The sequence below is a fragment of the Aspergillus novofumigatus genome (assembly GCF_002847465.1).
Source record: "Aspergillus novofumigatus IBT 16806 chromosome Unknown P174scaffold_1, whole genome shotgun sequence".
NCBI classification, from domain to species: domain Eukaryota; kingdom Fungi; phylum Ascomycota; class Eurotiomycetes; order Eurotiales; family Aspergillaceae; genus Aspergillus; species Aspergillus novofumigatus.
This window is the reverse complement of record NW_020194274.1, coordinates 3,596,755-3,611,722: the sequence shown is the minus strand read 5'-3', so window position 1 is coordinate 3,611,722 and position 14,968 is coordinate 3,596,755. Positions and strand designations below refer to the sequence as shown.

Below are 14,968 nucleotides of genomic sequence, written 5' to 3'. Positions count from 1 at the left end.
GGAAAGGCAATGAACGCAGGTCTCGAACTGTATCATCCCTGCTTTCGCTCTGGCGATGATGAAAGCGAAACAATGTGCGATGAGGGAGGCACCGAGGGAATTGAATACCGTGTCCTGCACTCCTGCCCCGACCATTTTCTCTAGTCGGTTCACTCTTTTCGGCCTATGCCTGATCCTCCGTGCACAATCGAGGGCTCTGACGACGGAGAGACAAGGCTCTGGGAATATAAATCAACAAATTGATTGCGGTGGGAATAATTGGCAGACAGAGTAGTGTTCGTGATTCGCTCCTTTTTTCCTTTCCTATTTTGGGAAGTATAATTTTTTCAAGCATCGTTCGCTCCGCGAAGTGCTTTTTCTTACTTTTTAAGATTCGGGTGGGAGGTCACCCTCGACGAAAAGGTCAGATAGACCTGCCCAAGAACGAGGCGCGAAGTAGACAACGAGGTAGTGGATGGATAACACAGATATTAGGTTAATCCGACTTATATCCAGCCAATGAAATACTCGTAAAGGGTATCAAGAAAGTTCAGGGAAGTCTGAGAGTGCAGCAAGACGGGGGTACTTTTTATGTTTTGAGGCGTTGCAAAGGTCGGTGCCACTCTTTCCACGAATGGTTGACCAGTCCCTGGATTATATGCTCTTCGGCGACTTCGTTGGCGATGCGGAGGACTGTTCTACCATGTCGGACAACCTTATCTTTTTGGACAGGGGTTCGCCGGGGCTGTCGTTGTTCGCCGAACTGTTCAAGTTGGCCTGGTCGGCTAACTGCCGCTCAAGGTCACTCACGCGCCGTTTGAGCTCTTCTTCTCGACGCTGCGCTTCTTCGAGAGACCGACGGAGACGCGCTTCCGAATCGCGGACGATCATCTCGGACCGGCGCGCGGTCGCGTCGCTCTGTTCGAGCTCCGCAACGCGGCCCCGAAAAAGCCCATTGATGAGTTCCAATTCGCTCACGCGCGTTTTCAATGATGCATTTGCTGCAAGGAGTCCCTCGTATGTCTGTGGTGCATCGGCATGACGGTCTACCGCTGCCGAGGAGGTCGATGTGGGAGACGGTTGATGCAGCTGAAGCGAGGGGAGGCCATTGGGCGGATTCAAAGTATGGTCGGCGAGGGTGACGCTGTCGAATATGTGCTGGGGCGCAATGTTCGAGGTGTGTTGATGTTGCTGTTGTTGCAAGGCAGAAACTCCGGGAGTGTCAGTCCGGGACACTGGTGAATTGGACCGATCCGAATGGCCCGGCGACGTCTTTCGCGATGCGCGACGATAACCCTGCGATCCCAGAGGTGGTGTGCCATCTTCGGACCTCGAGGTCGGAAGACCATTCGCATCTACAGCACTGCTTGACTGAAATAACGCGATGTTAGAATCCAGCGACCCTTATCTTCACAAGGCCGGGGTACGATGACGAGATAAGAAAATTTTTTAGTCATCAAGACTCACCTTACGCTTAGGGCCTTGACCGGCGGTCTTGACTCTATTGCGACTCTTGATCACATCAGTCTTGAGGCTTATCGGACGAGGTCGGCCATGCAACTTGAGGAACAAGCCACAAGCGTTGCAGAGGACCGAGCCGAGTTCGTCTCTTCGCCAGAGCGGCGTGGTCGAGGTACCACAATTCTGGCAGACAGGCTGTAATTGAGGACGCTTCTGGTCAGTCAAGGTTGTCGCCATAATTTTGCGAGATCGCGAAAAGTGAGAAAAAGTGGCTGAGGAAGAGGAGAATGGGTGGGAGTGAAGCGCCTGATAGTGGATGGATTGGGAGGGAAGATGTGCGATGATGGGTTGATAAGATCGGGAGAGATTTGATGATAAGAAACTGGCAAAGGCGGGTGGTGTGCGGGTGCTGCAATGCCAAGACCGCAGATAACAGAGAGTGACAAAATCAGCAGGGGAAAAAAAGGGCTGGGAGAAGCAATAATGACATGCAGATAAGGCCGAATCCACACATGCGATAAGAACAAACACTCTGTCGACAGTAATTATTATAATTGAATTGACTGCTAATTCACTTACTGGATTATTGCCTTGTCCACCAGTCATGGCTGCGGGGGATGAAGTTGCGTAAGTCATATTGGCCATGGCTAAATTTGCATCGCTGTTGGAGGCACTAAGCATGTAAGATCTTGTCAGCAAAGATAACCCAACTGCCTGTGATAATGTACCTGCGACCTTCCCTTTTCAACCGGGGATAGACGCAGGAATGGTTTGCAAGAGAAGAAAAATTACGAAGGGAACCGTAGAGGAAAGTGAAATCAATGAGAGATCCAACTTCCAGCATCTACAATATCCTTGTTTTGTCCAAGAGAGGGCCCCGAAGGTGACTTTATCGCAGGATACCGGGAAAGGTGTACATACCGCAGATTGGATGTTGGAGCAGACGCGACTGATGCCAGCGCAGAGAGACCAGGAAGAGAAGGACCAAGAGAGTTGGGACCTGGGAAACCGCTCCCAATCCCGTTGCAGGTGTCGAGGCTATAGTTTGATTGCTCTAAGCAGTACAGATCAGTCCCGATATCGACCAATTGTGAAAATCTCGGCGACGAACCCGCTATAGCATCCGCTCCCGGTTGCTGAGACGTAGATTGATCGTCAATGGAAGTGGTACGGTTGTAGCTGGCAAGATCGTGGGTCCGGGGAGCAGGCGGAGACGAAGGATGGAGGGCTGGGTCGATGGGCGACGCCCGGAAAAGAATTGAAGCCACCGTGTAGGGAGTAGTGAAAATTCGCTATAAATTCGGCCTAGACAGAGACCGAATTGGCAGATGACGGAGGCAGGGAAGAGGAGATCGGGTGTGCTGGTGGGTTGTATGCGTCGTATCGGAGAGTTCTCGTGCCAGTAACGCAGGGAGTCCAGCCTCGTCGAGAAAGGGGAATGGATGAGGTGGAATGTCTTTCAGTTCCTCGGAGAAGCAAGGATTATACAAAAAAGAATTAGGAGATGAACTCGTAGCTTTTCCTGATTTCGTAAACAGGAAAAGGTCAGGGAGTGAAAGATCTCAGACGAGAGTGTCCCAGGATACACCCAAGGAGGAGGACGATGAAAGAGAGACAGGCAAAAGAGCGACGACAATTACCATACAAGGATCCGTGGAAGCTCAATTGGAATTGGAAGGAGGATGGTATGAGGACAAGAATAAGAGGAAGAGTTGCACGAGATGGAGGAAATCCTGAGAGGAAGTTGGTACGTAGTATTATCGGACCTGCTATCTATCTTGACTATCGCGCGTCTCGGAGACTATCGATTATTTATCGCAATCGGTTTCGGGACGATTGCTTGGCAGAATAGATCTTTAACTATTTGGTTTGAGTGTAAAGCTATCATTAATGATACTCGTCTGCGCCTTCTGGGCTTTTCTTCCAGACCGATATACTGTTTAGTGTGTTCGGTATATCTAAGCCTAGGTTTAAGTATACTTCAGTCTTTGCGTCGGATCATGAATGTGCGATGGACGGCTTGGAGAGGCACTTCTTACACCGAAAAATATTAGAGCTATTGCTCATCAACGCAGCATGCAGGGCATGCTAATGTAGGATAAGAAGCGAGGACCCAGATGGTAGCGATGTTATTATTCATGCCCCTGCGTCCCCCTTTCTCCCGCATGTTTGCAGGAGCGCAAAATCTCACCCCAAACTATGCGTACGCGCGAGCAATGAGCTACATTGAAATCCCTTGATCATTCCTGGAGATCCAGAATGAATGGCTTCGGCTTTGACCCTGACATGGTCGCGAAATGTAACAATGGATTGATAGTCCAAAGCTGTCCGGTTCATAGAAGATGTTTCGAGCTTAAAACATCGAGGTATCGAGGTATCGAGGCAGCATACTCCATCCTATGTGGCACGGGGCTTACGGCATGCTTCAAGCGCACATACGATCCTTTCCCCAGTTCGAGTGGCTTCATGGCACATCCTTTCACCTCAGAAGTCAACAAACTCGAGATTGACCAAGCGTACTTGTCGAGGTCATGAGTAGATAGCAGTTGGACCCCCTTGTCTTTGCTCACTTCAGCGTGCAGGAAACTGAAACGCTGGCTGGAAACGTAGTGTGGGTTGTACAAAGTGATACTCAGTGCGATATCCCCTCAGTTTCCAGATTTCAATCCAATACTTCTCATCGTCGTTACTACCTATATGTGGTAGCAATCGAGATAACTGTCTAGTTACTTTCATTATCCTAGCTTAACTGCTGACTGGTTGTCTCTAATTTCAGGGGCTTTGTTTAAGCTCTTCTGCAAGTGGAGCCACACGGGATAGGCTTGTGGCGGTGCAGTACTGTAATTTTATTCCAGCTGTGGCTGACTCAGGCTGGACTGGTCCCTGATTTGTAACCATACGGTAAAAACCAATTGTTCACCTAATGGATCATGACGGCGGCGATCCAACGAGACTAACTCCAGGTAACCCTTTTCTTCCTTCGACTGCATCAGTAGAGTTACTAATGCCTTGAGTGTCTTTGCTCTTGTCTTTCTTTCTTTCATTCTCGTCTTTTCTATTCTCTTCTTCAATTCTTCTAGGCTTTCGTGTTTCTTTTTCTTCCCCGCCTTTCTGCTTCAGATGAGCCCAACGCTGTTCGCCTCCCGGGCTTGCTGAGACAATCTACCTCCATCATGCCTAAAAATCGCCCCGCGACGTCCGGTTATGCCCGTCTTGCTCAGGAGGAAGAAGATAGAGCGAACGATGCATACTATTATTCGGAGGATGAAGATGACTTGCACGGTCCTTCCAGTACGGTGTCGCAGTCCGCCCCACGATATGCCCCGATCTCCACTCGAGCCCAGATGACTCCTGCCTTCTCTTCGCCACCAGGACACCGGAGGAAATCGAGTGGACACTACCACCGTGGGCGTCGAAATTCTGGCGTCGACATTAAGGCCATCAATGCGCGTCTCGAACGTTGGGCCGAGGACTTTGCTTCGAAATTCAAGATCAACAGAGTCAAAGGGAAGACACTGGAAGAAGAGAAACTCGAGATCTACCATTCTGTTTTTCAACCACCAGATGGCGTTAGACCGATTTCCGCTGAAGCTCTCGAGTCGGAGGAAGTTGAACGGGCGCAGCGACAAGCACGAGAGGAATTCGAGGCCGTTGTTGAAAGTGTCCGTACCGCCATTGAGTTGGGGGTACATCCCCGAATGATATCTCAGGGTAGCTCGGGAAGTTATTTCGCTCGCAACAGTGAAGGGAAAGTTGTAGGCGTCTTCAAACCCAAGGATGAGGAGCCTTACGCATCTCGCAATCCGAAATGGACCAAGTGGCTACACAGGAACTTATTCCCGTGCTTCTTTGGCCGTGCGTGCTTGATTCCTAATCTTTCATATGTCTCAGAGGCTGCAGCATATGTCCTCGACTCTCGATTACGCACCAACCTCGTTCCATACACCGATATTGTGTATCTATCCTCGAAATCCTTCTTCTACGACTTCTGGGATCGAAGAAAGGCTTGGATGGGCAAGAAACCGCTTCCTCCCAAGGCTGGTAGCTTCCAGGTTTTCTTGAAGGGTTACAAGGATGCGAACCTCTTTCTGCGCGATCATCCCTGGCCAGACCAGACCAGCACTGGGTTTCGTGCCGAGGACGCTCCAAAGCGTAAGAAGCGACCTTGGAGCGAGGCTTGTCGCCCGTCGGGGATACACTCGGACGATGAAGACGAGGACGATGAAAACAATTATGCACCTTCTCCAGCGCCGCGGGACGAGAGTGGGGAGCGGCGATTCTACTGGACTGAACAGCTAAAGCAATCCTTCAGAGAGGAATTAGAGAAACTAGTTATTTTGGACTATATCATGCGCAATACCGATCGTGGGTTGGACAATTGGATGATCAAAATCGACTGGAAGACAGAAGACGTGTCTATTGTTGCCGAGCCGCCCAAGACCAACGGGACACAACAGGACGATGATGACGAGCACATGCCTCCAGCTCGTCCTGTTTCCACCAGTCCTGAGAGGACTGGCACTGCATCCTATCCGTATAGACGGCATGAGACTATGGTCGCAGTGAGTCGCACCGGAACACCGCTCAATTCAACGGAGCCACAGGCGACTATTCAGATCGGGGCTATCGACAACAGTCTGTCGTGGCCGTGGAAGCATCCGGATGCCGTAAGTTATTCTCTTCCCCAATTCCCCAATCTTTAGATATGATTTTGCTAATTTGACACAGTGGCGAAGCTTCCCTTTTGGCTGGCTTTTCCTTCCCGTTTCTCTAATCGGCCAACCCTTCTCTCAGAAGACCAGGGACCATTTCTTACCTCTTCTAACATCCACGGCCTGGTGGAGTGGGACGCAGATGGCACTTCGGCGTGTCTTCTCGCAAGACGCCGATTTCAAGGAGAGCATGTTTGCAAGGCAGATTGCAGTCATGAAGGGACAAGCCTGGAATGTTGTTGAAACTTTGAAGCATCCGGATCATGGCCCCTTGGAACTGACGAGAAGGACTAGAGTCTGCGTATGGGATGATTTGGTAGATGTTCCGGTTGCTATCCCCCTTCGTGGACAGCCATCCACCGATGCTCAAAAGCGCAAGATGAGGCGCTATGACAGTTACGACAAACATGACGATTACGATCCAGACAATGAGGAAATGGATATTGGCGCTGCCATGTCTCTGCCGTCGCAACCACAACACGACCTTTTGGGCCTTCATTCCCCTCCGAGTGAGCTCCCGAACCCGAATCGATTCGAGCTTTCGCGCAGCCGAGAGCATGAGGGGCCGACGCGGGATGGTAGCCCCGTCACACTGGGCCGTGACAGTGTTGATGGTCTTGGTCTTGGTAGAGACACGGATCGGAATTGGGCTCCTCTCCCTCCTAGACCCGAACACAAACGGCATCGCAAACAGAGCTCCATGTCAAGTGCGCATGGTCAAGCGCAATTTGTCTGGGGCAGTGACGACCTCGAAGGCGACCTCGGCTATGCAGCTGCTGAGGGTATGGAAGGGAACCAGCGCAAGGTCATTGTCGAGCGGTTAGAAGCTGTGAAGAGCAAAAACCCCGTCTTTACGTGGTGCTAACTGTGAACCAAACTTTTTTTCTTCACGCTAAACACCCTTCCTCGACATTGTCCTTCCGGAAAATCCTTCGCTTTCGAATCTCTCCTTACCCCCATTACCCCCTTCCTTCTTCTTCTGTTTAGACCTAAACCACCTCCATCATCACTTTTACATTACTTTCTCTCCCAATTAGCGTTGTTTTTCTTGGCAATCTGGCATGAGATGTCCTTGTGCTGCAAGAGGCAGCATTGGCCTGGGAGAAATCTTTGTTGTATATAGAATTTGCGCCGGCTCCTCGGTTAATACTCCTGTTTTGAGGATATGGTCGGATGTGTACGTGACAGGCAATGTAGCATATAATGAGACTAATATTAGCATGATACCAATAATTCACTCCGTTCCATGCTAAGTAGTGTGTTCTATGTCCCTCAAGTGAAGTGACGGTGAGCTGCAGGCGAGGCTGCTGTGATAAGCCCTCTCTTATCGGCGCCTTGGCATTCGCGATATGCGATCGAGGCAGAAACGCCCAGCATGAGTGAGGTCATGGCCTACCATTGCTCAGGCACCCTTCTGCTTCTGCTCTCTCTTCGGATAGAGTTTCTCGACGATCTGAGAGTCAGTTGGCTATGGGTGGATACTGACAAGACTCTTGTTGGGCTTCTTTCCATGCCTTGCTAACGCTTTTGCCTCTCTCATTCTCCACATCCCAAGTCATATGCCCTTCTTATCCCCTCTTCGCATACGCGCTTCGCAACCTGTATCTATCTCTATTCTCACCAACCCTCCTGGAATCTTCTCTCTCGAAGTGGACTTGGCTCGCGTAGTCAGAACAACCATCTGCCCGCCCGTTTGAGAGGCTCGGATACCCGCATAGGCGGAAGACAGGACGATGGCGTCCCACGCCGCCATGCTCCTGGACCCCAAAGCCTACAGAAAACAACTTCAGAAGAATGGTAACGACCCAGAGATTTCATATGCGTCGCCAGATCCCCACATAAGCGCGCAGAATGAGGCGCCTGATGAACCCTTGTTTTTCTTCCCATCATCCAGCCGATGCCCCTCCCCGCCAGAGGACCCCGAGTACTTGGACCCAAATGACTTACTCGTTGACGGAACAGGCCTACAAAGTACCAGCGCGTCGCCGCGTAGTGCCCCCTCGACTGCCGCGCCGGCTGGGACAGTTTCCGCTGCACATCAGCTTCTCAACCCGCAGCGCCGCCAGCGCTCGTCCAAGGCCAACCCGAAATCGAAGTCGAGGTCGCAGGCTGAGTCGGTCCGATCGCGAGAAGAGAGCAGTGCGAGCTCGTCGCCACACCGGTCAGCCAGGAATGAGCCTGCGCCGGAGATCGAGTTTACAAGTGCACAGTCCGAGGACGATAATGACTGGAAGCGGAACTCGGATCACCTTGATAGTGACGTTGAGGCGCGCCACGCCAGTCTCATCGAGGATATGTACGGTGTGGAGAAACGAGTTCATCAGCCTTACAAGAAGATCAAAAGGGAGAATGACGAGGAAGCACCCAAGACGGTCAAGAACGGGCCGATTACGATCACCGGGGACACGGAGTTGGGCAAATATGTGAAAGAGGACAAGGGGAAGTCTGATTATTCCTCTCCGGCCACACCAAGTGTGGTTGATCTGACCATCGGTGAGAAAGAATCCTACGAGATTGACATTTGTCGGTGATTGTATGCTGATAGTGTCATGCACAGACTCCGCTGGTGCTACTAATGACGACGACGACGACCTGCAGTTCACCGGGTCGAACAACCTCAGTGTCCAGCGAGTATGTTATGGAAAGGTGGACAATGCGATGATACAAGCGCAAATCGTGCCCAAACCTGCTGCCCAAAATATCTTTGGCGACTCGGCGCACGATTGGCCTTCAATAAAGTTGGGCGTACATAGACACCCAAATCGAAACAGCTACAGAATTGATGTTTCGGACCCGCATGGGAAAGTCTTTGGTGCAGTTGATGCGAAGACCGCAGGCGTGATTGTCCCATTGCTTGACTCTCAGGCTCTCAAGGTTGACATGACAGCGCGATTAGACGTTCGCAGAAGGCTGCCGGGTGAAATGCCATGGGCCCCCTGCTCTGCTCTCTATAGAGCGTCTATCAATCTCTACGGTCTGAGGAAAGATGCTGAGCTGGTTGGTAAGCACCTCGGGCAGCACAATGTTTGGCTTGGGACACCGTTCTCTGTGGAACAAGGAGTACCAGTCTTCAATCCGCATGCTGAGCGGCGGCGAGCTCAGGCGGCCTCCCTTTTGCCATCAATAGCTGCGAGGGGCCGTACGGGTGTTAGCTACGAAGTTCGCACCGCAGAAGAGGTCAACGATGCAGTCATGAAGATGTTCGATCAGCTTCAGAGCGCGCAGAATATTCCGGAAATGGAGCCCCCGGATTCGGTGTTGACCCCTCTCCTCCGCCATCAAAAGCAAGCTCTATGGTTCATGACTGAGAAAGAGAAGTCGCGCAAGTTTGGCCCCAAAGAGGAGGATAACAATTCCCTTTGGAGGATAGAGTATCGCGCAAATGGGGTCAAGCGGTATCGTGAAATCATCAGCGGCATTGTCCTCGACGAAGAGCCGCCTCAGAGCTTAGGAGGCTTATTAGCAGATATGATGGGTCTTGGAAAGACTCTGAGCATTCTTTCACTCGTTGTTTCCTCTTTGCACCAGGCTCATGAATGGGCGACGAAAATACCGGAGCCAGACCTTGTGCAAAGCCTACCTGGTATTCGCAACTGCAAGACCACTCTTTTAGTCGTTCCTCTCAGTACTGTCAACAACTGGGTTTCGCAGATCAAAGAGCATTTGAAGGAGAACGCCATCTCATACTACGTGTTCCACGGCTCCTCCAGGACCACCGATGTGGACGAACTGTCAAGCTACGACGTGGTGATCACAACCTACAGCATTGTGCTATCTGAACTGTCTCAGAGAGGATCCAAGCGAGGCGTAAGTCCTTTGACGAAGATGAATTTGTTTCGTATTGTTTTGGACGAAGCACACACCATCCGAGAGCAAAGTGCTGCCCAGACGCAGGCAATATTCAAGCTAAACGCTCAGCGGCGCTGGTCTGTGACCGGTACTCCCATCCAGAACCGCCTTGAAGACCTTCTCTCCGTTACGAAGTTTCTTGGATTGGTCCCCTACGATGATCGGGCCCGATTTGGCATGCATATTCTTAGTCGGTTCAAGACAGGTGACGCGACAGTTCTCGCAAGCTTGCGTGTGCTCGTTGACTCCTTTACTCTACGTCGGGTCAAAGATAAGATTGACATTCCTCCTCGACATGACAAGATTATCACGCTCGAGTTCTCCGAAAAGGAGAAGCAGCTGCATGAATTCTTCCGGAAGGAGTCTAATGTCATGATGAGGGTGATTGCAGGAGAGGACAAGACGAAGATGAAAGGACGAATGTACCATCATATTCTCAAAGCAATGATGATTCTGCGGCAAATCAGTGCACACGGCAAAGAGCTTCTCGACAGCGATGATCGTCAGCGGATCAAAGGAATTAGCGTGCAGGATGCAATTGATCTCGAAGAAGGAACGGGCGAATCTGCCGGTGTGATTGACAGGAAGGCGTACGAGATGTTCAACCTGATGCAGGAATCGTCGGCCGATGCATGTGCCATGTGTGGCAAGCGCTTGGAAGAGCCCGGATCGGACACTGGTGTGACGGATCGGAAAGCTCCAATGGCGGTAGTGCTACCATGCTTTGACGTCGTCTGTCCCGACTGCTTCTCCGGGTGGAAACAAGCTTTCGATGGTCAAGTCGAACCTACGAATACAATAAAATGCCAGGTTTGTGACGGTTGGATCCCTGTTTCGTATTCGACCATCACTGTCGAAGGACTGGAGGAGTATTTGACGGAGCACGAACAAGCGAAGCAGAGCCGAAGGCAATCCAAAACCCTTGGCGAGTATGAAGGACCACACACGAAGACCAAGGCGCTTTTGGCTCATCTCGCCGAATCTGCAGAGGAGAGCAAGAGGCTAAATACTGAGCCCCCAATCAAGAGCGTGGTTTTCTCGGCTTGGACCTCTCATCTTGACTTGATCGAGATTGCGCTGAAAGATCGTGGCATGACGGGATTCACCCGCTTAGACGGGACTATGTCGCTCGCAGCTCGTAACAGAGCTCTAGAGGACTTCCATACCAACGACAACACCACCATCTTGCTAGCCACAATCGGTGCTGGTGGTGTCGGATTGAACTTAACTTCCGCTTCGAAAGTGTATATCATGGAACCTCAATATAATCCTGCAGCTGTGGCCCAGGCAATCGATCGGGTACACCGACTGGGTCAAACGCGCGAGGTGACCACAGTTCAATTTATCATGAAGGGGAGTATAGAGGAGAAGATCTTCGAGCTCGCCAAGAAGAAGCAGCAGTTGGCAGACATGAGCATGAACCGTGGCAAGCTCGACAAGAAAGACATTCAGGAGCAGCGGATGAGAGAATATAGAAGTCTCTTCAAATGATGTTCTTGCCTTTGTGATTTGCAGTGGCTTTCTCTTTTTCTTCCCCAACCTATCTTCACTCGGACAGCATGGAGGAATGGATTTTGATACCCGAACGTTTGATTTTGGCGTTTGACGGTTTCCCTGGGCTTCGTTTCATATTTCTTTTTCTGCGATCTTTCATTTTTGCATCTACGCCGTGGAAAGGAAGCTACACACCATTCTGCGGACGCATAGACGCGCCCCCTTGAAGGAAGGTATACGGGACGCTACACAAGACGGCTGGACGCGAGTCCACATTTTCATGGTAATGGTCGTTTTTCTTTTAGTGCTATACACTGGACGGACGGGCACGGGATCATAAAGACATGCACTTTTTGATATGCTAGCGTTTTAATCATACATCTTATCATAACGATACTGGTCCACCTTTGAGTGTGGCGTAGAGCGCTCCAGATAGACTTTCATAAAGTTGTCCGTCCAGCGTGACAGAGCCAACGACAGCAAGACATCAAGAATATTTCTCAAGTAGCTCCCGATCCCCATATATCCCCGTCTCAACCGCCCTCAGCACATTCTCCAGCGTCCTCCTCAACCTCTTCAACTCCCTCATCTTCAATTCCCGCTCCTCCTCAACCCGCCTCAACTCCCCTCCAACTCCCGAATCCGCTTCTCCTGCTCCGCCTCAGAGCTATCAATCCCCGGTAACACCGATATCAAATACTCAATCTGCTGCTCCTTGATGATAAGATCCCGCGCCAATTCCCGCTGCCGACTCGCAAACGTCCGCGGGCTATCCGGCGCCGGCAGGTTCGCGTCCGCCCCTGCGCCCGCTGCCGGGCCGGGCGTTTGCCCACCGTCGCCTACGCTTGTGCCTGCGCCTGCAGCGCCATGTGCGGGATTCTGGGCTGGAGGGGAGGCCTGGGACTGCGCTGGGACCGGTGCGCCGGCTGGGACTGGCGGCGCGGTGGAGTTCTTGGGGATTTTGGCGAGGGCTGGGGCGGCGTCTGGGACGTCTGGAGGTGGGATCGTAGGGGAGTTGTCGTGGTAGGTGCTTAGGTAGCCTATTGTGGCGTAGAATTGGGTTGCGAGCTGTGAGGTGAGGGTTAGATTGGTGGTTTTGGAGGGTGGGGTTTGGGGTTGCATGGGTGAGGTACCTGGTCTAGGCAGGTTTGGAGTTGGGTTAGGATGTCTGCCATTTCGCGGGTTGATACGTGGTTGAGTGAGGTGTAGGTAGGGAAAGTAAAGCCCTCTCAGCGAGGTTTGTTGATGTAGGGCGAGATTGGGAAGATAGTTGGAGAATGAGCGAGATGCGGAGAAAGCCAAAGCGGTGATGCGGTCAGAGGTAGAACGGAGATGGTTTCCTCTAGCTTCACCAGCAACCGTCGGCATGACTTGATATGAATCGGATCCAATTTCTCACCAGACTCCTCCGGCGCAATTTCTCAGCCAGTCCAATCCATCACCAGCTCGACGCCTTCACTCGCCGACTTTTCAAGCTCCCTTCTCCTCCCCCTCGCCGTCGCAACACCACAATGACCTTGCATCCTTCCTCGCCTACGCAGAGCGGACCTCTCTCCCACCGACAAGCACAACCTACATAGGCACACACTACGAATACACCGTCCAGCAAACCCTCCGGCGCTTCGCCTTCTCCCTCCACCGAGTCGGCGGGCGCGACGATGCAGGCATCGATCTCATAGGCACCTGGCACCTCCCGCAACACGAACACCCGCTGCGCGTCTTCGTGCAATGCAAGTCCCTCAAGACAAAGCTGGGGCCGAATCTCGTCCGGGAGCTCGAAGGAACGTTCCGCCAGTCGCCAGTTGGGTGGCGCACAGGGTCGAAGATTGGGGTTCTGGTTGGCCCTCGTGAGGCGACGAAGGGCGTTCGGGATGCGATGGCGCGAAGTGCGTATCCGCTTCTGTGGATGATGGTTGAGCGGGACGGGGAGCTGCAGCAGGCGCTGTGGAATGGTTGCGCTGAGCAGCTGGGTTTGGGGGCGTTGGGAGTGGAGATGGTGTATGGGGTTGCGTCGGGCAGGAGGATCAGTTTGACCTGGGATGGGTCTGAATTGCCTTCTATGGATCAGGTTGAGGAATTGATGATGCAGCGGCAGGATGAGTGGCTACGACTGTGGGATGCGGATTCTGAGGCGTCTGGGCCGCGTAGAGGAGAATTGTTGGATCTTGTACAGCAGCTGTATCCTGATGAAAAGCCGCTCTTGTTAGGAGCTGATACGTGCACTACTTTGACCGAGGCCGAGAGGACCAAGGTCCTGCAGCAGCTGCGCAACAGGCTACAGACGCCTGCGGAGAACAGTGGAAGTTGAGCATGATCTCATCAGCTCGACTGTACCTAGACACGATCTAGTCAATGGCCACAGTTGAAAAAAAAAAAAAAAAAAAAAAGCAGTATATCGGATTGACAGTACAAATGAATCCCTGGGTATATCAAGCGACAAATGGCAAAACACAGAAATCAAGATCACAAGCATTGCGTCATCATATCCCACAACTCGAAAACTGTACGCCTCACGTCCACCTGGGAGGAAACCAAACGCCATAACCAAATTGCGCAACTCAACCTTGCATAGTCGACCAAAAGTAATTGGCATAGAAGAAACGCGAGAACTTGGGGTCCATATTGACCACGTGGACGTCTCCCTTGCGACTGTTGCGAATAACAGCCTTGCCAAAGTTTCCGGCCTCGTCCGCCTCGATATCAATGCCCAAAGACCGGTAGATCTTGAGGCGAAGTCTGTCGTAGGATCAGTCAGTACTCCTCTCCAGCAAAAAATAACGAAGCACCACCCACATGGTCGCATCATCGGCCTCCCTCTCTCTCCGCGTAGCTTCATCGCCTTCAAGTCCCTGCGCTTCCAACTCGGCCAGTCTCTCCTTGAGCATCTCTAGCTCGCCTTCCAGCCTCTCGCTCTCAATCTCCAGCTCTGTTGCGGCCTTGGCGATCCGGAATTTCTTCGTGTCAAGCTCGACCATCTGCGCAGCGTGCTTTGCCGAGTCGTGTGCCGACACGGCCTCCTCATGTTGCGCGGTCAGGGCGTGCAAGTTGCGAGAGAGTTTACGGAGCGCCGACTCGGCATCGCGCATGCGCAGCTCGCGAGATTGTTGCAAGGTAGATAGGGAGTCATTGATGCGTGTGACGGCTTGTTTGTCTGGTTGAATGTTGAAGTTGCCGATGGTGTGGTGGATGAGCTGTGTTTGTTAGTCTTAGTCCGCAGAAAAAACATGTACCAAGACATACCGTCGCGGGGTCCTCGTCGAGCAACATTATGTATGATGGAGAAAATGCCACAACCGGTCGTTCTGTTCTCTGAATTGTCTTGATGAATTACCAGAGAAAGATGGACTGTTGATGGTTCCCGTTGGGGGAGCAACAGCCACAGCGCCACACGTGTGCTGACACAGCCACATGTTGGTGGGTGACGAAACATTGTGATGGCCTGCTTGATGTGGAGTTGACTGGACTAGATGCTT

General features: G+C 51.9%; 6 protein-coding genes across 6 annotated transcripts; 3 read left to right on the top strand and 3 right to left on the bottom strand.

Annotated features, from left to right (window-relative positions):
- Positions 1 to 633: 633 nt before the first annotated feature.
- P174DRAFT_363561 (putative GATA transcription factor (AreB)) lies at positions 634 to 1,677 on the bottom strand (the record flags this gene model as incomplete). The annotated part of the gene is made up of 2 exons (XM_024821934.1): positions 634 to 1,350; positions 1,447 to 1,677. The coding sequence occupies 2 exons, from the start codon at positions 1,675 to 1,677 to the stop codon at positions 634 to 636; spliced, it is 948 nt and encodes a 315-aa protein (XP_024687739.1).
- Positions 1,678 to 4,408: 2,731 nt separating this feature from the next.
- P174DRAFT_382886 (1-phosphatidylinositol 4-kinase LSB6) lies at positions 4,409 to 7,380 on the top strand. The gene is made up of 2 exons (XM_024823134.1): positions 4,409 to 6,107; positions 6,169 to 7,380. Exons 1-2 carry the CDS (start codon positions 4,614 to 4,616, stop codon positions 7,015 to 7,017), a joined length of 2,343 nt encoding a protein of 780 aa, XP_024687738.1. The 5' UTR covers positions 4,409 to 4,613; the 3' UTR covers positions 7,018 to 7,380.
- Positions 7,381 to 7,527: 147 nt separating this feature from the next.
- On the top strand, positions 7,528 to 11,890 carry P174DRAFT_500688 (DEAD/DEAH box helicase; the record flags this gene model as incomplete). The annotated part of the gene is made up of 3 exons (XM_024830988.1): positions 7,528 to 7,611; positions 7,871 to 8,645; positions 8,710 to 11,890. 3 exons carry the CDS (start codon positions 7,528 to 7,530, stop codon positions 11,490 to 11,492), a joined length of 3,642 nt encoding a protein of 1,213 aa, XP_024687737.1. The 3' UTR covers positions 11,493 to 11,890.
- Positions 11,891 to 12,113: 223 nt separating this feature from the next.
- On the bottom strand, positions 12,114 to 12,670 carry P174DRAFT_416839 (med21 domain-containing protein; the record flags this gene model as incomplete). The annotated part of the gene is made up of 2 exons (XM_024824541.1): positions 12,114 to 12,563; positions 12,629 to 12,670. The coding sequence occupies 2 exons, from the start codon at positions 12,668 to 12,670 to the stop codon at positions 12,114 to 12,116; spliced, it is 492 nt and encodes a 163-aa protein (XP_024687736.1).
- A 184-nt stretch (positions 12,671 to 12,854) lies between these two features.
- On the top strand, positions 12,855 to 13,833 carry P174DRAFT_437584 (uncharacterized protein). The gene is made up of 2 exons (XM_024826336.1): positions 12,855 to 12,992; positions 13,037 to 13,833. The coding sequence occupies exons 1-2, from the start codon at positions 12,872 to 12,874 to the stop codon at positions 13,801 to 13,803; spliced, it is 888 nt and encodes a 295-aa protein (XP_024687735.1). The 5' UTR covers positions 12,855 to 12,871; the 3' UTR covers positions 13,804 to 13,833.
- Positions 13,834 to 13,876: 43 nt separating this feature from the next.
- P174DRAFT_500686 (kinetochore Spc24 family protein) lies at positions 13,877 to 14,962 on the bottom strand. The gene is made up of 3 exons (XM_024830987.1): positions 14,736 to 14,962; positions 14,289 to 14,686; positions 13,877 to 14,231 (listed from the first exon to the last, which is right to left on the bottom strand). Exons 1-3 carry the CDS (start codon positions 14,760 to 14,762, stop codon positions 14,054 to 14,056), a joined length of 603 nt encoding a protein of 200 aa, XP_024687734.1. The 5' UTR covers positions 14,763 to 14,962; the 3' UTR covers positions 13,877 to 14,053.
- Between the last annotated feature and the right edge of the window lie 6 nt (positions 14,963 to 14,968).